At 36.2% G+C, this 22,068-nt stretch overlaps 1 protein-coding gene across 1 annotated transcript in view; it reads left to right on the forward strand.

Annotated features, from left to right (window-relative positions):
• Positions 1-22,068, forward strand: part of LOC150094549 (uncharacterized) — a 71,637-nt gene that overhangs the window by 16,232 nt on the left and 33,337 nt on the right. The window contains exons 2-8 of the mRNA XM_090412109.1: positions 232-408; positions 6,483-6,579; positions 11,920-11,975; positions 15,555-15,602; positions 16,633-16,735; positions 18,978-19,020; positions 19,598-19,696. Coding sequence (XP_090268235.1) covers positions 297-408; positions 6,483-6,579; positions 11,920-11,975; positions 15,555-15,602; positions 16,633-16,735; positions 18,978-19,020; positions 19,598-19,696 — 558 coding nt within the window. The 5' untranslated portion in view covers positions 232-296. The remainder of the gene's footprint in view (positions 1-231; positions 409-6,482; positions 6,580-11,919; positions 11,976-15,554; positions 15,603-16,632; positions 16,736-18,977; positions 19,021-19,597; positions 19,697-22,068) is intronic.

Consider the following 22,068-nt stretch of genomic DNA (forward strand, 5'->3'; position numbering starts at 1 on the left):
TTTCTTATAAAAAATACAACTTTCCTCATTACTCAGCTAGATAAAGCAGAATCATGGCTCAGAATTATTAAATTCAGTTATAAATACTAATATTTGTGCAGTTATGGCTACGTTCGATTTCTTGAAGCGTTTGAATTTCTAGTTTAACTGGATTATATCCTAGTCTGGTGAAGAGATGTCTCATTTTTGTGTAGTCCTTCCATATCATAATTTTTTATATTTCCCCTTCAGGATTCCATGGTGTTGATGGGCAAGTGAAAATTCCGCTCCCTAGAGTGGTCCGACAGCTGTAGATCATGCATCGACCTTCAAGATTAAAGATCGTTGATGTCAATCCCTATTTAACTTGCATTCTTTGTGGAGGGTACTTCGTAGACGCAACCACGGTAACAGAGTGCCTGCATTCATGTAAGTATTAGATCTCCTGTTGGTAATGTTTTAGTTCTCTTTTTTCTTTATTTTTCGGTATACATTTTATGTAAGAAATGGGAAGATAAAAGCATTTGTAAATCTTGCTTGAAACAACGCCCTCATAATTCTGTGTGTTTATGTATCTTCCCTTCTCGTAGTAGTTGTTACCTTTCGTTTGATTACATCGTATTTTATTGTTATGTCTAAGCACGATCTAAACAAAACCTGAAAAACTGTGGATGCAATATTACAGTGCATTTCCCGAAAGTGTTCATTCACTCATATAAGCAGTGGGTCAGTAAGAAACCATGTGCAAGTAGATGATGGAGACGATCCTCTAACAATCCGAACCTCTGACAGTTAATACAAAAAAAAAAAAAAAAAGAGAGAACAAAAAAGAAAGAAAGAAAGCAACTTTATAAATTAAAGATGCCTAATGCTCCGACCTCATTAGTGATTGCTCTGTTCATATTCGAATTGTTTCTTTAAAAGGACAACTATGGAAGGAGGAGTCGAAGTCCTGCAGTTGACGTAATCTGTATGTTGAGAATGTTTTCTAGACTTTATTTATCAAGGAAAGAAAAAGCACATAAAGTGAGACAAACAATGCACAGTAAAACAAGCATTTGTCAAATTGCGACAACCTTCTTTTATAATGAATATCTAAAAGAAACCACTAGTGATGGGCTGATGCGCAGCGTTTTGAGAATCTGAAAGTATACTGTACCATTCTAGGCATCACATGGACCAAAAAAATAAAAAATAAAAAATAGAAAAGAGGCCAATTAGCTGAGACGACAATGATGTTGGAACTAGTAAAACAAGTTGACACTATCCGGTTATATTTTAATTGAACTAAATTAAATTATTCAACGTTATTAATTAAAATGAAAAATAATATATTTTAGCGTTAAATGTTTTGTATAATTTTCCGTGATTTCTTGAAACCTATATCATTTTCTGACTTTGTAATGCAATGTCTTTGGGTTGTTGTTATTATTATTATTTTAAGTGTTTCACATATTCGCTTAAAGGAGTGAACCTGGAAACTCCACGAAGCATACTGAGCATAAGGTCTGCATTTTGAAAGTTGTCTCGTATTCTTCACACAGTCCCATCCACACATTCGGACATGAACTTATACGTCTCCTTCATAAGTGTGTATCGCTCTCCTTCCCCCGGGAGGGAGGGAATATATTAATTTTTTTTTTTCAAAATTAAAAGAATCTTTCTCAATTCCTTCCCCCCCCCCCCAATACAGTCTGTTATATTGCATTAGTTGGAACTGTTTGTGAACTGCGTATGTTGTCCGTTTTGCCGGAGACAAAAAAACAGTGCTCTGTGTGAAACCCACTTTTTCACCTTCATTCGAAAAGATGCCATTGCGAAGATTCCTGTCATTCTAGACAGGATTCCAATTCATATCTTTCCAACCGAAGGACAATTATCACGCCATCCTCGTAACCTACTAAGGTTACGAGGATGGCGTGATATACACACTATGAATCGAGCTTTTCTTTTCACTATGCCAGAATTCAAAAGTTGTGTACTGCAATAGATATCGATGTTCGTAGCATCCAAAACATTATACTCTGATACTAAATAAAAGCCGAATATATATTTAATAAATAAATATTTAATTACTCCATGAATAAAAATTTCAGGTTACACGGAGTTATGCGTATCTATTATTTAATTAGGAACAAAAATATAAATAATTGATTTCTGTTCAACTGCTACAGACTAGTATCTTCAATGTATTGAATCCATAATCTCCATATTAAGGTCGCAGTAATTTTTGTTGATATTCATCTACTTTATTTCTTTTTTCTCTACAACGCAAACTTATAAAGCATTAACCTGGCCACAACAGTGTTTTGGTACAAATTCTTGGTGGCTAACATGGATCCTTTCTTCTATGAAGAAAGGATCCATGTTAACACCAAGTTTATAGTGTCTCGCATAGATGACAATGTCATCCAACTTTTTTTCCCCATGTGATGCCTTGCATACGTATCAGAAGATGGGTTTCATTTTGAATCACTTGCCTGTAAAGATCAGGAACATCATATTCTTCTGTCATCTAGAAGTTTCAAAAATTCGTTTCTTACTTGAATCCCATCCACGCAAGATTGTAAACTTATCGCGCATGAGTACTGTAAATTAGCAAATGGGTAGATAATTCGGAAACTCTGCCCTAGTGTCACGAGATGGTGATGTTTATGGTACTCCTCCCCCTCCCCCCTAAAAAAAAACCTTTGGTTCATTGATAGTGTAAACTCGCTGTCAATGAAGTCTGAAGATAAATACTGGCGCATGGCCGTTCTCAAAAAAGTTAGGGCTAAAGAAGCTCTGCCCACTTTCTTTGGAAATGAAAGGCTTTAGTTGGATTTCTTTTATATTTTTAAATGCAAATTCAAACTAACCAATAATTACCACACTGCACTGAGAAGGTGGTCCATTTAACTGATACGATACGGTGACACACGATCCAAATCTGCAGAGTGTCGCTGCGTGCGAAAACATCTGAAGATAGCGGGAGTGCTCTTGAGATATGCAAAGTGGAGATTTTACACGTAATACTTGAGGTACCAGGCACGTAAGGTGGAACAAAGATTTGTGCAACAGAGAAACAATAAAGAACAGAAAGAAAGAGCGGATTGAAGACCACTTTAAAATTTCATTAATTTTGAACGGGAAGGTGAGAGATGGAAATGGAGGAACAGAACCTCCTGAGTTTGTGTGCTAATAAATGGGAAATTGATATAATATAATTTTAATGTTTTGAATTCGTACAATTTGATTAAAATTCCCTGTCATATCAGTGGCAAAGTTCTGGATGAATTGCAGTTATGTAATTTTTAAAGACAATTTGCTTAAAAAAAAAAGCCGTATTTTATCTGTTTTCTGCAAAATTTTTATTATTTTTGTTAAATGCATCGTTATGATTATCTGTCGACTTATAAAGTCAGCTTTCTATTTTTCATAAAATGCAAACCGACATACTCAGATCTGTATCGTTCAAATCATTTTCTACCAAGTCACGTTATTGGTACTGTTGATCAGACCACACATAATAAGCTCCCACATGATATGACGATGTAATGCCGAAATTAGATTCAAACCAAATGGGATTCTTTTTGGAAATAGTTCGCGAGTGTTTCTGCATTTACAGAATTCCACAAATAGCAATGTGAAATACATAATTATCAATCCATTGGTGGCATTCTATTCTTCTTTATCCACATGAGTTACTGTCTTCAGCATAGTTAATTTCTGATGAACTTCACGAGGCACCGAAGAACCAAATCAGCTCAAATGATTTTGGGTAAAAAAAGTTCCTTCCAAAACAGGTAAAGAGGTTTTTTTTTTTTTTTTATTACTCTAAGGTGTTCAAGAATATGTTTCGGAATTGGAAATAATTACCAATTGAACTAAGTGAATAAGCAGTATGGTCACTCACTGCTTCCGGAAAATGTTTTATGCTGAAACATTATTCAAACATTCGCTGACCTGACTTGACTGCTCTTTCGTCTGGGCAAGACGTAGACTTTGTCTTCTCCATTTTTGCATTTTTATTCCGCCTTGGAGTTTATACGTGCAATACTACGTTTGAACTCGTAACTGTGTTGGGTGACTGTAGAGAGTAAGCGTTTGTGGTGTACAAGACTTACGTAACATTTTCGAGCTTTACTTTGTATTCGGTATTCATTACGATTATCTAGCATAACTGTGGGTCTAAGTAAATTGTGTTACAAAACATACGCAAGGATCTTTTCAGATAATTGGGATTCATACATTGTGCAGAGGCACGGTGTGCCAGTGCACTAACATGTAAGCCAATTAAGAATCGTGTAAACCATCATCTTATTAACATCTGTCAATGACTGTGCCATAGCGTTGGAGACAAGACAGTGCAATTTGGGTATCCCCAACTCGTGTTATCTTATCACTCTATTTAAAACTTGCGCTTCTGGGATTTTCCAAAAGGATAATGCTTTACGATAAATCAGTCTTACTCACCTCATAGCTGACACCCCTCATCTCTCAGGGCTACTTAATAAGTGAAATCCCTTAAAAAAATAATGTTTTTATTAGATAAATATGTTTATTCATTGCTTTAGCGATTTGAATCATCCCGTCTGTTCTTCCATTAATGTATGAAACCCAATGACCTGTCTCGTGACGAGTCACTGGGTATAGTTATGTATCATCTGTTATATGAAATACTATAATATATCACAGATTAGGTATGAGCCGAAACATTATGATCACCCAGCCTGTTTCCGGCCCACCCAGACTTCACTGTTGGCTGCGGACAGGCCGTGGTGGCGATGTCTTGGAATGGGGATTGTTCTCATGGTCATCACTGGGTTCTCTCACCACCATTAAACGCACCTTGACCGCCGACTTTTACCTGAGGGTTATTTCGGAACAGGTATTGTGCTACATGGTGACAACGTGGCCGGAACTTTTCAAGCAAGACAGTGCTCGCATTGGGCAAGCATGATTCGAAGAGCATTCCGTTTGCTCTTCTGGCTGCTTAATTCTCTAGATTGAATCCCATCAAACATTTGTGGATCATGTGGAATGCAGCATGTGGCGGCTGACGCCATTGCCTCGCTCGGTCGCTGAGATCCGGGACGTTATTCTGTCTAGTTGGTTCTTCAGTGTACCACGGGACACCCTCAGCCAAAGAGGCCCAACACACTCTTGGTAGGTGGTCATAATGCTTTGGCCCATGGGTGTACCAGCACATAATTAAGGGGGCACTTGCTATAAACTGTGTTTTTTATAATAAATTATCTTTAAATAATCCTTGCATTACAGCTTATAATTAAAATGGCTTATCTCTTAAATGAATTCTGAATTTAATGTCGCCTTAGCGCTTTGGTGACAAAATTGAATCACCAAAGCACTAATACTTTGATTAGTAGAGCATAGAAAATCTTAGATAAGTCGTCCTTTGGGTAAAATATTCTTAGTTCAGATATATCCCGTTAAAATGCAAATTTCGACGTATTTGTTGGTTGTTGATATTACTGGAATGCTTTAATGGATTATCACAACAGTAAGTGAATTCAAAGACCGAGTTCTTATCACGCCCACTTCTGAATAAATTTAGGGGTTTGGTCAGTTCGTTGTTGTTGTTTGTATTGAAGGTTGAAAACTATCCATATTTTTGAACAACTGCTTGCAACTGTATTTTCTCAGATCAGAAGTATTTTATAAAACATATACAGATTCCTAAAATAATCTTTCCCTTTTGAATTTGACTTCTTTTTAGTGTCGTGGGTTTCCATCTCACTGCGTATCGAGCACGTAGTCTGCAAGTCCTTATTTATTCGTACAGTATTAGTGTTTCATAATGGTTCATAATTATGCAATTCCGGCGTTTTTTTATTTTTCCTGCTAATTTTTTTCTTTGATTTCCCATGACAGACAAGCTTACAATCAGTAGTACATTCTGTACTCTGATATTGATGATGGGGTACATTTTATCGTTTAAATAACAGGTAAGGGAATCTACTTTATTGGTTTCTGGGCGACTGGTACCTCCAATTTTTTGGGCTTTCTTTATTTCCTTCTGAAGTCCTGCATAGTGCAAGGGGTTAAAGTGAGCTATTTTGAAGTGGGCCTTTTATAGGAATACGCTGTTGAGTAGCGCAACAGAGTGGAGTGGGAAGGGTAAAAATATTTTCCTTATATAAAAGGAAAGACTATTTTGGAAATTGGTGAATGGTTTTAGAAAATATTCCTAATATAATAAATATGGTTTCGAGAAGTTGCCAAAGATCTGTGAGATTTCCGTCTTCCGCTAAAAGCAACAAAACATATCACCCCTATCCAGAGGGCAAAATCAGGGCACTTCTTTGAGTATTTTCGCCGTCGCGCATTGATTTATTGCGGGCTTCTGTGTCTCAAATTTGATGAGAAAGCGTTAGTAATTGAAGATGAAATATTGGTACTAAATAATACTTCTGTTTGTTGTGATAATTCAATGAGATGGATTCTTGTTATTTTGTGATTACCGAATTTAATGTGATATTTTATCATTTATTTTTTTCCAGTTTGCAGAACGTGCATTGTGCAATATCTTCAAACTAGCAAGTACTGTCCCGTGTGCGATGTGCAGATTCACAAGACTCGTCCATTGCACAACGTCCGGTAAGTTCATTTCGCTTTCCTCATTAACGAGTTTTACCAGTTGGATTCGCTTTTAACATTGCCTAGAGGATAAGAAGCTCTTAAGTTCGCCTTTTTAACTCGCAGGTGTCAAAGTTAAAAATCAAAATATTTTATCAAACACATTGTGTGTGTGTGTGTGTGTGTGTGTGTGTGTGTGTGTGTGTGTGTGTGTGTGTGTGTGTGTGTGTGTGTGTGTGTGTTAATCGGGAAATACTACACAGATTTTTTTTTTTAGTTGCTCAGGATAAGTAATACCATCTTTTCTGTCTGTTCTCCTTGAAGAAAGATAATATCGCGATTTTCTGAGAAGCTATTACAGAGAAGGCAATTACTCCTTCGGGAGTAATTGCCTTCTCTGTAATCTGAGATAATAAAAAACAGATATACAAAACAGTTTTTGTTTCATCTCAATCAACACATTTCTTTAGATTTCGCTAAGCCCTGGTTGATGATTTTTTGTTTGTTTTGTTACTTCCAGAAAATGTATTTTTATTTTAATAAAATGTTTTTTCCGTTGTTGTCCACATCATTTTGGATTCATCGTCATGAAAATCGCCGCTGCTGTTTCTCGATGGCAGAAGCCACGTTTTCTTTACAAAATCCTCACATAAAATGCACATCCTCACACTCTTCGTTCGAACATACAACTGTGCACGTGATATTCAGTAATGATGCAGTAATGTTAACTTGGCGCACTGAAATGTTACTGGTGCACTAGCTTGCCTGTAACTCCATTTACCTGCTCGCTCGCTTCAAATACTCATCATCAGAGTTTCAAATAATCATCGGCGATCCACCTGCTCAAAGAAAGCAAATTCACAATTTTTCTTTTGGTGAGAAAACAGTTTTGATTTCTTTTAATGTTGGAATGCACTTGGATTCTTTCAGCATAAAGAGAATTTTGCTATCCATATTCTTATTAAATTATATTTTCCCTTACACGAAGTAGCAGTCTGCAAAAGAAAAAAGTGACAGCGAACTTTCTACCATTCCAAGAAGAGATCCGAATAAGGCCGGTTGGTGTCTCGCTTAATTTAGAATTCTAAAGATTTCCTATTTTTAGAAGTAACTATATTAATACATTTTAGTAGTAACTTGTAAGCATTAAGATAAATGCATAAAAAAGTAATATACCACGTATTTCCCATACTGTGCATAATAACTGTCAGACTGATCAGATGTGTCATTTAAGAGACAAATGTGGTCAGTCCTACATAATAAAAAAATCCAGTATGTGTACTTTATTACTGGATGTTAACATGTTACCTGGCATAAGTGGTTAAAAGCTGTGAAATAGTGGTTTTCACCAATTTTGTCGTTTTAAAAAAAACTGTTTTCAGTTCACAGTTTGACATTTAATTTACATATACAGTACTTGTGGTTTTTTCCGTTTGTATATTCTCTGGCATAGAAATTAACTGAAATTTCTGCCAGAGACATTCAAGTAATGTTTTGTGCTGTGCTGCTAAACTATGATTGGTCTTGTTATTTGGACGTTACCTCTCTCTCTCTCATCACACACACTACTCCTCCAAACTGAGTTTAGGCATCCCTTCCCTATCTCCCAAACGAAATTGCTGGGTGTGACTGACTGTGAGAAGGGCACTTATTGTTTTGCACGGGGGAGCGTATCTGCTGTTTTCTTTTCCATGCGATGTGAATGGCGCAGCATTTACAAACTTTTGTTCAGGTATTATGATGAGGGTCAGTGCTGGCGTGACTGCGCAATGCATTCCAATGTGTCGCCCGTAGAGATCACGTTTAAAGGACTTATTGAGTTTAAAAGAAAAAAAAAAACTTCTGATAGGAAAGAGTAGCACAAAAAGTCAATTTGCTTTGGGACAACATTTATTTTCATCCGCTGTTAGCTATGATAATTTTAAGGACTTGTTATGAATTCACCCCATATTTATTGGCAATGATGTATGACTCACTGAACTTGCTATTGAATAATAAATGAATAGTGAACAAAATCACGCTAGCAGCCGCTAAACAATAGAATTACAACAAACACTCTCGACCACTTTAGGTCTGAGTTTCCGTTACCGTGGAAACTTAAATTACTTCATTATAAATACTTCATATTTAAGCTCTCAGATTATCAAACTATATCCCAGATTTTGTGTTTTATAACAATTAAATTATAAAATAAGTATTGATAACTTATGATAATTTGGGTAACTACGAACGTTTATGTATTATAAGAATGTCTCTGCATCTATTACTGAAATAATCCGTTATAGCTTGTATTTTAGTTACGTTTTCAATTCTAGAGGCTCCAAGAGCATCTGGAAAAGTACAGTACTGTATAGTATCATATTGGACTTGTCCAATCTCGATTAGTGGCTACTTGAGTGTTCGCCAACTGACATTCAAGAAGCCGTTTAGAGATTGTCCCTAAGTGGACATAAGGGGGGTTCATTACTATTTCTTTTTAATCGTTTACGGCTAGGTGTTATTTTTTTTTATAATTATAAGATTCCGACCTGATTTTATGTTATTAAAAGTCATTTTAGCGTACGTTATGCTCAAGATATGTTTTGCCATGACTGTCATGTGGACACTGAACCACTGCTACTTCTCCCCCTACACACGAACATCATTTTTTATGAAAATCGACTAAATAAACCCGATTTAGTCATGGCCAGTGACTTTGGCAGTAATTCGGTGAGCATTTCAGCACATCGAAAATGGGAGAAGATTTTTGAGTGGTAAATGATTTCATCACCCGATGTGAAACCAACACTCTGCTTATTAGAGGCTTAAAGTGGTTTTTTAAAAATACAACTATTTTTACATGGAACCAATGTTTTTCGGACTACCAACCCTTAGCTCACCGACTGTACTAATATGACCGAAGTTTATGACATTTAACATTTTGTGGGTGGTTCACTTAAATATGCCACGTCATGGCAAATATATCCTTACCAATACTATCGTTTTGAGTACTTAAAAAACTTTCAAGAATCAAGAGAATTCAGAGTTGTTCTCATAACGTTTCTGCAGAACTGTGTGTGAAGAATCAGCTGATATAGATTATGGATTGCGTGGAACATTGAACACGATCATATATAAAGCATAGCTAGAGTGAAAAAAAAAAAATAGGTAGTGTAAATGCTAAGCAAGCGAAAGGCATCGACTCTGAAGGGTACGCAATGTAACGATGATTTCTTATTCACTGAGAAAGATTTTTTCGCCATTTTCTACCTCTATGAAATTCTTAGACGAATCTCGTTAGTTTTCGCAGCAGTTTATAATAATAAGAGAAATGTAAATACATCACCGACGTAGGAAGAAATTTCCTGAGGGAATGCAAGACGTAACTCTTTTTTTAAAAAACTTTTTATAAAGAAAAGGTTTAATCATATCACAGAATAACAGATTTATTACGTTAAACGACATTTAATTGGTTGCATTAAATCAGCCAACTTCATTCATGATATTTTTGATATTGATTCAAATGTAGACAACTTTTTCCGCGCATGTACTCCACCACTGATATATCACAAGCTAAATAGCCCAAATTTCCAAAAGAACGACGAAATATGATTTGGCATGAATTTTACTGTCTCGAAGCTGTTTGTAATTGCCAAATATCTAGACAAGTTTGGATTGTCTCGATTTTTTGGCTTTTTGAAAAATGTGCAACCACAAACTGACTACAGCAATTTTTTTAAAAGACCATCCATACTTTCCGTATGTTATTAAACAGCATAATGCTCGATGTGTGAATGAATATTATTTTTACGTGTTCTGGCATCTTTATTTAACGTATAAATAAATGCATGCATGTATATGCAACTTGCGCTCATTCAGTGTTTTTTTTAAGTATTTAAGTATTTTTTAAATATTTAAGCCATGAAAAACTGTAGAAAAGGAACTTAAAAGTATATTCCAGTTATAATCTTTTAAGTTTAAAAAACCCCAACAGATAACAATGAATACGTTAAATCACACATAGTAAATTCTCAGCCGAATCTCGTTTTGTCACTTCGGGAGAGGGGGGGGGGGGGGTCTTTTAGTAAAACTTGCCATCGTCCAGCTAAATGTTTTCCATCCTCGTAGCAGAATGCAACTCGCTAGTTTGTGGTTTAGACTGTGAATTTATCAATTGTTTAGTTGTGTCAATTAAATCGATTTTAATATTTCATCCTTGAATGAATGAGAAATTATTTTATCAAATAGGATGATATTAAATCTTGAAGTCGTATTCTAGTGAATGAGATGATTGAATTATTAAAATTAAGCATTCTGAAAGAAGAGAAACCCGCTTTATGCTGGGCAACCTGAAACCTCACTACCATCAGGACAGTGGTGTAAAGAAATATAATAAATAAATAAACAAAAATAAGCGGAATATTGCGTATCACTTACATCTGCGAACATATTCCCTCAGTTGTATTATTTCCGACTTACATTTTAAAAGAAAGATTGCCTCCATTTTAAAAGAATGATATACGTAAATTACTCAGAGACATCCAACTTCAGAAATCCCACTAAAATTGGTCTTCGTATCATTTTAATATCTAATATTCCCCCCCCCTCTGTGTGTCTTGAAACGGTGACATCTGTTTAGTCGAAGCACATAACGAAATTGTAAAACGGTATTATTTCCGATTTTAGATTTAAGAAACTTAAAGATTTAAGCACACTAAATTAAAAGAAGTCAATCCCTTTTTATTCCCAAAGTAGGTGGAACTCTTTTAGCGCCAATAAACTTTTGAAAATCAGTGGACGCAACAAGTCGTGGACGGTAGTTGCTGGTTACCGATGATTTTAAGAGTCGGAGTGAGAGTAGGATAAACTGCCCCATCTTGCATTCCTAAACGCTGATTTTTATTGTTGGAAATAGTGCGAGTTCTATGGTCGATTATTCTGAAGGTTAAAAACTCAAGTTTTCGGTTGGATAAAAAATTCCTCCTCGTTCCTCTAGCAAAAATCGATTAACCGCATATTTACCAAACACACAAAATATATGTTGATGTGAAAGTGTGTTCGTGTGTGAGTATATGTTCAATTGTAGTTCGTTTTCCCTTCACTTTTATTTTGTTTAATTTACTTCATTCGAATTTTAAATTTTTAGTAAAGTAAGAGGATTTCAATAAATACTCCGATTTAAATACAGCTAACAGTTGTTAGTCTGTATCTAAATCTAAATCTTTCTTATGGAAGGTTGGTGGAGCTTCTTACAGATCTTCCTTTCCCATGCTTACTTCACTGGTGTGCCTACTACAACTGTAGTTTGAAGTATAATTGTTACCTAAATAATAAGATTCCTATGTCTGTGTATATATTTGGTTTTTTTTTTTCTTCTTTCAGAACGGATAAAACACTGCAGAATATCGTGTACAAGCTTGTACCTGGTCTTTTCCAAAGTAAGTCATCACCGGATTTTCAAATAATTTGTTAGCAGTATGTTGCCTAAAATAAACATTTATCTGTTCTGCATTCCCTCCCCCCAGTATTATACTCTCAGTGATCCGTGTGTTAGGTTTACCTTTGTTATTGTGTGACCAGATTGCTCAGAAACAGCCATGCGAATGTTCTAAGCTGTATAATAGGCAGACATCGAGGGACTGTGTTTGTGTGTGTGTGCTTGCACAAATCCGAATGCATAGTGCGTTGGACTGGTACAGGTATAATATAATAGATGAGGTTACTGATTTTACTTCTTTCAGCTCAAAAGATAAAAGAACGAAATCAACCACAGGCACAGTAAGCACATCAACACTGGGTATTTGAGTGTGGGTCGACTGGTCTAACAAATCCTGGCTTCATGTAATCCATGCTGATGGCAGAATTAGAATTTGAATGACTCAATAGAATCAACGAGCACATCTTACAAGTTCGAACCCTAGAGTTTGCGGTATGGAGTATTTAACTAACATGCCTGACTCCCCGATAAGAGCAACAGTTGAATACCGCATTTTACATTGAAATTATTGCTTATCGGTTTTATCCATCCGGTAGCGGTTACTTCTGGCGTGAGGATACATAATGTTGTAGTGTACGCACAAGATCTTATCCAGAACCACAGTCATGATTCTCGTACTTCTCTAGCTCGATTCACGATTTTTTCCTAATTTGAGCATCTGTGAGATAAAGTGGAACAAGTTATTGGCAACAGGAACTTGTCTCAGTGCAGTGTGAAATGACCTTTGGACGTTATCGAGTCCTTATGGAAGTAGCATCCTTGTGGAAATAATTCGTCTCCGGTGTATCGAGAATCGTCCGAATGCCAAGGAGGACTGCTGTTCGCTTTTGTATCTAATAAACTCGCCACTTTGTGAGTACTCATGCGCCATCCCATTGAACGAATACTTTCAGAAAGTTCGTCTCATTGACGGCAGCAAGATCACCATAATTTTCGTTGGCAAGCATACGTTTTTCAACGACTCTGGCAGCGAATCCCGAAGAACAGTTTCGAAGATAACGTTTTGAATACTTCCGTGGCAGCCGTCGTAAGCCATTCCAGTGAAGAAAATCATAAAATCTTGAGCTGACGTTTTACGCTTAGACGTATTTAAAAATAAAGGCGAGCATTCAGGATACTACAGACATGCGAGACGGTGCTTAACCAAGCCCAACAATAAAAAGTAATGTCATATTGCGATACGCTTTTAAATCTTTCACTTCAGTGATGGCCGTTGTCTGTTCTGGAGCTCCAGTTCATCGAGTTCCATCATTCTGGCCTGTAAACTGTTTCACATACCGAAGTGATATCTCTGCATGTTTTTATATCACTTCGCAACATTATGTTCGTGATTTAGTACCAAATGCTATATTTTGCACGCAGTTTAACATCTGACATTAGAACGACGCCGCTACCGGGACATTGCATATCGAAAGGATTAATGAAAGCACAAAATAGCGTTTGTAAAAAAATGTATATGAAAACGTTTTGATTAGCATTCGCTTTCACGTAATACTACATTTCTTTTTGATATTCGCGCACAAGAATTTTGTAGAATTTGGAAAATTCAATAAAGTGTAGCCAAAATAACTAGCGGGTCTAGTTTGCAATCTGTTCATGAACTGAAACAGAGAAACGAAACTTGGTGAGGCGAATGACTTAACATCACGTTTTATATTGCCGGAGTATGAATTTATTCTTCAGAAGTGACTGTCATTGACATAGGATAAAGATGATCTTTTGTTGTACTGCAACTCCTTACCTCTCGCTCTCTGAAGATTTCACGAGTCTGAAACCAGTACTCGTGGAATCTCGCAAATCAGCTTCGCAGACAACGGACAGAGAAAAAAAAATGTTATTCAGTAAATCTACATAAATGGGGATTTTGTGAATTGCTTATTCTTTTTGCTCTTTCTATGTAATCGGTAGAATATTAAACACTTGAGAAGAAATATAATAAGGGGAATATCCAGTTATCTAAATCTGGGCAAGATAAGAGTCAGTGAAGTGTGGGACTGTTTGTTAAACAACTTTCCAGTCAGTCAAGTGAAAACACGGCTTTTTGGGATTTATATTTGGAAATTCAGTGGCACCGAATTGTCTCGATATTTTTTTGATTAGTTTTTTTTTCGTTATTCACAGGGCAGAGTACTGTGGGATCCTGGATATGACTGCGCCGTTAGCAGTTATGTCCTTCGTGGAGATAAGATATCACTGATAGCATAAGTATATCTCTTATCATCCCATCGTCACAGTGAAACTTTGCAGAAAGACCGAGTTTGTTAGCTGCAAAGGAACTTCATCAAAGGATGACGATATGTACTTAATACGACGCACACATGCGAAATGTGATTGTGTTCTTGTATGTTTGTTAAAGATTTTTCTCTCTCATGCTTTAAAATAATATTCTAGAGAGTGCGGACGGGATTAAGAGTGACAATCGCTTGTGAATAGCTTCTTCAATTGTAGCTTAGTATTTCTGCACCCAAATTCATCAGATGCTAATTATTAGGCCCTCACGTTACGTTGACTACAGAGATCTTATTGCTTGATAAAGGAAGATGCCTCCATGTTGCACTCGTTAGAACCAACGTGTTCTTGGCTTAGAAAAGTTCGCAGTTGAAATCATGTCCGAGACGATCTAGAAACTTTTCCAAATGAATGTGAATGTCAGGTACAATATTAGTAACTTTCCCACAGAACTTCAGTTTGTTTGTTTGTTTTTTAGGTTCAAAACCTCAGAACCCCCCCCCCCCCCACACACACACACAACGCGCGCGCACACACAAACTAACATTAGGAAACATGCAGTTTACTGTTTTCACTGAATTTTTCAAACTTTTACGGCATTTGGGTTAAAAGGCAGCCGATCACCTCTGTCTCTGAACCACTAATGGTCGGAACAGCAAGCACTAAGATAAGTGTATCAATACTAATTTTCAAAACGCCCACGTGATTATTCGTTTTGCATTCCTCGATAATTTCCTTACTGGTTTAATTCTTCACTCGAGGAAGACGGGAGATAAAAATGGTTCTTCACTTCTTTGAATGAATTTTTGTGAACAGACACCTTTTCAGTTTGGCAATAACGAGGACAAATGCTCCCATCCGGTCGTTTTGGATATCCACATAATAGCTCAGCTATTAAGTGACGCATTTATACCAGCTAAAAACCCTCTGCCTGTAATAGTAAAACATGCGTATTACACCATATTTTTCATTTAAGCACAGAAGCTAAGACTCAACTTTTATTAACTAAAACGTTTTGAATAGTTCTGCCCTTTGGACCATTTCGCTTCCAGTAATTGATGAGCTGTCAGAATAGTTAACCAAGTTGAAAATCATAGTTATCTCCTTGAAAATCATGATCGTTTAATTGTGTTCCTTGGAGAAATAGAATTCAGAACCAACTATAGAAGGAACGATTATGGCTGTAAAAATGTCAGGATTGCATGTCTACAGTAGTAGTGAAAAAAAAAAGCATTTTTTTTTTTCACTTTTTATTTCTGCATAAAGAATTGAAACCTGCTTTCATTTTCAGATGAGATGGGAAGACGCAGAGAATTCTACGCTTCTCAGCCAGAAAGTGGTAAGTGAGCTTTGCATACCTTAACGATTCGTTCAGCTTTAACTTGTATGCCGTGAAATTATCCCAGAAATTTCGGTTTTGAATGTTTTCACATATTTTATAATTGATTTACTTTAAAGATGTAAATATCGTTTCAGAAAGAAAATAAAACCTTGACGCTAGTCAGCAGCACCTCGACTGGTGTCGAAAATGACACAAATTCTGCCGGAGTGTTTGCTTCATGTTATTCATGAGCTAAGCATAATGTTAGTTTGCTTTGGTACAGTAAAATTCAACATTATATGCTTTCATTATATGCCTTGAAATTCTGATTTTTCACTTTTGGAATGCTATCCGAAAAGTGTTTTTCCACTATTTTTAAATTGCGATTTAAGGTTTTGTTAACGGAAGATATTTTAATCTTACTGGTCTAACAATCAGTGAAAAGATTAAAAAGATCAATAAAAAAAGATTGAAGTTTCCTATCGAAACTCAGTTTTTCTCATCCCTCAACTAGCCAGATGAGCACACGTAATTAAGAAGCATACCACGCCAGATTCAGGCGTAGATGCTTTGGTCGTAAATTAAAACAACCCAACAAACAAAGCGAAACCAGAATTTAGGAAATCCATCGCCTCTCCCGGGGTTTATGCAGGAAAATACGAACAGCAAACGTTCAATCCGAAGAAAGGGTTTGTTCACAGAGTAGATGAAGTGCTCATTTTCCGAAATGCAGTTGTCTTTATAAGTTGTTCTTGGAGAATTTTGTTTAAAATATTTAGCGGAAACACGTTTCCTTTCTTGCATTAACACTGAGGCATTCTCTATTAGCACATTACATTTGTATCAGAATTACTTGAGATTGTAAAAATGTTCCTATGCGTACCTCTGCATATTTTGCTCTTTCCAAAAAAAAAAAAAAAAAAAAAACGTATTTCATAGCTGAATTATAGCATTACTTTATAGACACATTAAATTTACCTTTTAATTTTTATATAGACTGAGAATTTACTTTAATCATTTTACCAACTTCTTTTGTGATCGCACGCAGGTAAAAGACCGACTTCACCGGAAGACCGAGGCGAAGTTACAGACACCAACTCCATTTTCACCCCCGACGAAATCATCAGTCTCTGTCTGGAATACGCCAGCGGGTAAGTAGGTCATGAAAGTTTACGTCTTGTTTTTGATTTCTACAATGACCGATATTTAAAACGAAATCTAGAAGGGATTAAAATAAACAGTCTCCTTGATGCATTTTTCATACTGGTATGAGTCCTCCTCTACCAGGATCTTCTCAAATCAAGAGCAGTAAACTTCGATGTCACTTCTGTGATATTAGCCTGTGACTTGTCTAATATCAGAAATGATATTAGGAGGAAGGGTAGTTTAACGAAATTTAGTCTTGCGAGGATTCAAAATTGATCCAACGTTTTAAATGCATGAACTCTGTACTTTTCGCATACGAAATTGCTGCTCTTAACTCCAACTGCTCCTTCCTTGGTTATATTAAATAACAAAAACAGATAAATTACATGAAATTGATTATTTAGTAGTAAACATTTCGTCCATCTATCATAGACTTCGTCGCTACAAAAAACGTGGTAACGTTTTTTGTAGTGATGAAGTCTATGATAGTGACAAAAAATGTGTTCCAATTAGGACGATGTAATAATGCTTCTCAGCATTCTTTATGAATACACTCCATGAGGAATATACTCTTAGGTTCTTCCAAAAGACCTTGTGTTTAATGAAGATGGCATGCTTCACAATGCCTCACTCACTGTTCAGGTTCATGAAATTTCGTGTACGGTAATGTTCCTCACGACAAAGGCAGATATTACAAATTCTCCTAAATGCGACGGGCCAGAAAATTTCTTTGCTTTTCATTTTGTCACTTAAAGACAAGCATCCATCATTGACTTTCCAGACGTCTACAATATTCTTTGCGCTTGCATCTCGTCATTTACCCGCAAGGACCGACTGGTCACGTCTAATGAACTTGAACTGTCAGGCCTTACTGAACGTGCCGACTCCTCTAAACGCATGGTCTCCTTTGGAAGAACATAGAATATTGCCTAAAAGTCAATTTCTAAGGGAACATATTGATAAAGAAAGCTATAATGCACTATTAGATCATTCTAATTTTATAGAGATCTGGTGGCCCGCGTTTCTCCCTTATGGGGAAATAGTGCTTCTACAGGTTATTAAACTTTTCTAGTGTTTTTTTTTTCCTTTCTTTCTTACCCTAGGAATTAATTGACAGTTTGTTACCGCTTTCGTTTTGCTTTGTGGATTTTTTTTTTTTTTCAGTTGTATGTTCTGTTCCGTTTTTGTAGTCACAATGCCTATGATGTTTGGGCAGAATTTTCACTATTAAATTATTCATTTCACCTAACAGATCATTCTGTGAGCTTGAAAGAGCAGGTGACTGAAACACTGCTACATGTATAAATATTTTCTCCCTTTCTGAAGACATCCGGATGTTGATGAAGTATCCCGTAAGCACTTCAAGATAGTTCTGCTATCTGAGAGCCTATAAATCATTTCTCATTGCTGTCCTCCAAAGATTCAGTAGTGCCACTGCATTCATACCTGGCCTTATTTCTTGTCATGATGGTTCCTTAAACTTTTCTTTATCTGTGCTGCTTGCTGAACTGACGTGTTAGATTTTAGCGGAATCCTACACTGTGGGTGAAGATCTAATCGAAAGTAAAGTTTCACCCACGCTCCCTGCAAACTCGCGATGACCCGAAGTATTCTAGCGTCTTACAGTAAAGATTGTGGTAGGCGAGCAGTCGTTCCGTTAACCCGAATTTTGAGCCTGTCCTACCCTTCCTACTTCAGGAATGATTGATATCAGTCGTCATCGCTTGTTATGGTCCTCAAGGTTAATTCATATATTCGTCGTACCCTTACATTGAGCGAAAAGTAGGGCACTGTTATTGTGGAAGTGAAGTTGTTCTTTAACTACCTTTTTCGCTGTTTTCGAATGAAACATTTTCTAATTTATTTGGCTCAGTCGATTTTTAAAATGAGATTTCCAAATTGTTTCATTCAAAAACCCATATATTTTTGTTCAAAGATATTTCAGTTATTGTTTCAAATTATATTCGTTCCACAATAGCAGTGCCCTACTTTTTCGCTCAGTGTAAGGGTATGAATATATTTTCCTAATCAATTTTCTGCTAATTGTTAAAAAATGTTTTTAAAATATAATAAAAACGGCAAAAATTAGAATTTTGTTAAAAATATTTTTGTCGAATCCCCCAAAGTGTTACGTAGAATCCAGAGATTCCTCGGAACAATTTGAATATCACAGAACTAGAGTAAAAATTAAATGATGTTTTGCGATACAGAAATGATATTTAATTCATGTTTTTTTTTATCATGTAGAGAAAATGAAGATGAAGAAGAGGACACGTCATCGGACAAAGTGGTGAGTACACCTCCATTTGACACCACGCTGTTCAAAGAGAAATAGTTATTCACTTGACAACTTTTAATTTTGTGCTTTAAACATTGTAATAAAAAAAGGGACATTTCACGAAGAAAACTTTGCTCAAAAAATGAAGTTATATCCGGATAGTATCATGTCATGTATTATTAGTTATCATGTATTATTAGTTTATCAACTAATAATTGATATAACTATCCTGGTACACCTGAGAAATTTACAGCCATTGTGTGTGTGTGTGTGTGCGCGCGTGTGCAAATGTTCTTTACGTTCAGTAAACGTTCGGTACTTCTAAACACTGTGTATTAGACTTGATCATATTTTTATGGTTTTCCTATTATCTTTGCTGGGAAAAGTTATTTTTCCCATCCAATCCTTATGCACAGTTGTGAGTTGCATCCAGTTTAGTTTTTTTTTTTTTTTTTTTTTTTTTTTTTTTTTTTTTTTTTTGAGTAAACGAGGAAACCACTTTTTGGTTTCCTCGTTTGAGTTATGGAGAAGTAGAGCTTTTTGTTGTCATGTGTAATGCCATTTAAATAAGTTTTTTACATATTTTCAGGAAATCAAAAGACGTTTTCTTCGATGTCCGGCTGCTGTCAACATTGCCCATTTGAAAAAATTTATTCGCCTGAAGTATGGAATCCCTTCTTCATACACAGTAAGTGTAAAGTGGTTTGCATTCTTAGAGATAACTTGATATATTTCATTAAGTAATAGTTAATGTTTTATATTGAGTCTTTCTTACGTAATGCATGCGGAGATTAATGCGTACATGTTATAATATTAGGCAACAAGCTGTTGATACTTTTGTTTCCATTACACTGGAGTGCTGTTTTTGACACCTCCTTGTTCTATAGATAATAATAGAAAGGTAATGTTCCTGTCACAAAATACGTCAGAACACAAGAAGGGGTATTCCTTGTGATTAAAAAAAAAAAAAAAAAAAAAAAAAAAAAAAAAAAAAAAAACATGCAGCAGCTATATTGTGTGAAGATTTCTCGCCTACCTTTCCAAAACAGAATCCCACGAATTTCAGTTGACCAGTCTGTCAGTACCACTTTGTTGTCCTCAAAGTCTTTGTACTTTCGTATTGGTGATGGCGAGGAACATTCTTTTGTTGTAATGTCAAATCCTTCGCTATAGAACACCGCCATCGCAGGTAGGACTGTAATCTCCAATGTCACAGCATGATGTCCCGGTCATTGAACCGTTGACTAAACTAGAGATCCGATATCACACCATGAAAAGCATCCCCTTGCCAACACATTTGCACCCTGTAGTTCACAATTGGGTGTCAGAGTCGGGCAGTTGTGTTTTACCTTTTTCACTAGGTCACTTGATAAATAGTTCACACTGAAGTTAACAGGACAGAACTGTTGTTTCGTTGGATTTTTGGTGACCAACCGGCTGTGAATTCGAATGTTTCTAAATGTTTTTAGGCAACTGCATTTCATTGCCAAGGGTGACATTCCTCGCGTGTTTATTATTGGCCAGTACAGTATAAAAACCACGTTTGATCTTTAGAACAGGGTTTAGTACTGAGAATGGGCCAAGGGAGTATTCAACCCAGTTTAGTACTGCTAATAAGTTTTCAAGACCACTCTTGGATGGAATTATCATAAAAAGTGCATTCTTTCTTTTATTTTCATCCCACTGCGGACGTTTGTGAATGTCTAAGTGGAAGGGAGATTAATTTCTTCGCTCAATGAAAGACCACTGACCTGCTTATTGAAGGCCTAAAAGTGGCTTGAAGAAAGTCCCGTGTTCAGTTTCTAGTCTAGAGGAAGTTTCTGGTTCGCTTCCCTTCGCCTATCCACTGTGCTAATATGCGCCGAGTTTGCAACCTTTCGTGGTGGGGTTTACATTAAAAAAAAAAAAAAAACACCGAGATTATTTCATTAAATATAAACGTAGCTGGCGTATTAATGATTTAATTAGTTTGGTAATAATTAAAATGATTACTTTTAGATCCCAAGCACCAATGCATATTCGTTGTGAATATGCATTGGTGCTTGGATTCTCAGAGGTCACTGTGTGTGTGTGTGTGTGGGGGGGGGGGGGTCCTGCATGGCTTTTGAGCGTTCTTTCTACTTCTTTATGCTTCCCCACTCTTTCTGTGGTAATTTACTCGATCATTTATGGTCGGGTAAGTTACAACCCCAAAACACAAAAATATCCAAAATTTGCTGTAAATGATTTTGATCCATTGATCAAAATCATTTTACGTTACAGTAAAAATACGTCACTAGATGGAGCGATTCATTTGTATAATTTCAGGTCAGTTCGATGTCAGCTTGTTTATATCGCTCAGCGTTAGAGGTGTGTTGTTTTTGTAGAGTCAGTCCTGAATGCGTAATACATCAGTGCAAATTTGTTCAAATGTTCACGGGGCTAGTGTTTTTAGCCACGAAAGGAGATCAGGTGACCTACGAATATATGCGGTGTTTATTTTAAGCAAAAAGCTTAAATAAAATTATGATTCAACGTGGCGAGTTTATGACGTTTTGATATGAGCTGCGATGGTATTTGCACAATTTTTTTTTTAAAAAGTGATTGATTGATTATTATTATTTATTTATTTATTTGAAAATCCGTATGTTTGCCTTTTATTTCGTTAACGGTCGGCTAATCTGAGAATGCGGCCTGATTTTATTCATCACCAGATAAAAATTCAGAATGCTACTTACAGCACTGCTGATCAGTTCCTGGAAGATTTATTTGATTCCCTGGTAACGTATCTTTAACATGCTTATCTTTACCCCTTCCTGACTCTGCGTTGCAATTCCTCTTTCATTTCTAACCTCTTGACCATTTTTGCAATGATTTTTGATAATAATTCTTCCGATATATCTGTTATTTAATCGTTGTCCATTATTTTATTAATTTCAAATTAACCGAATTTTCCATTATTTACTTCCAGTCTTGTTTTTTCAAATGTTTTCTGTACGCGTATCATTTTCGTCATTCATCACTATGTGTTTGTATCATGCTGTCTTCTTTCTGTCGGAAATGTCGCCATTAATCTGACGA

Source organism: Typopeltis vanoorti, chromosome 22, assembly GCF_054136105.1.
Source record: "Typopeltis vanoorti isolate ZY-2024b chromosome 22, IOZ_Tvanoo_1.0, whole genome shotgun sequence".
Lineage (NCBI taxonomy): Eukaryota > Metazoa > Arthropoda > Arachnida > Uropygi > Thelyphonidae > Typopeltis > Typopeltis vanoorti.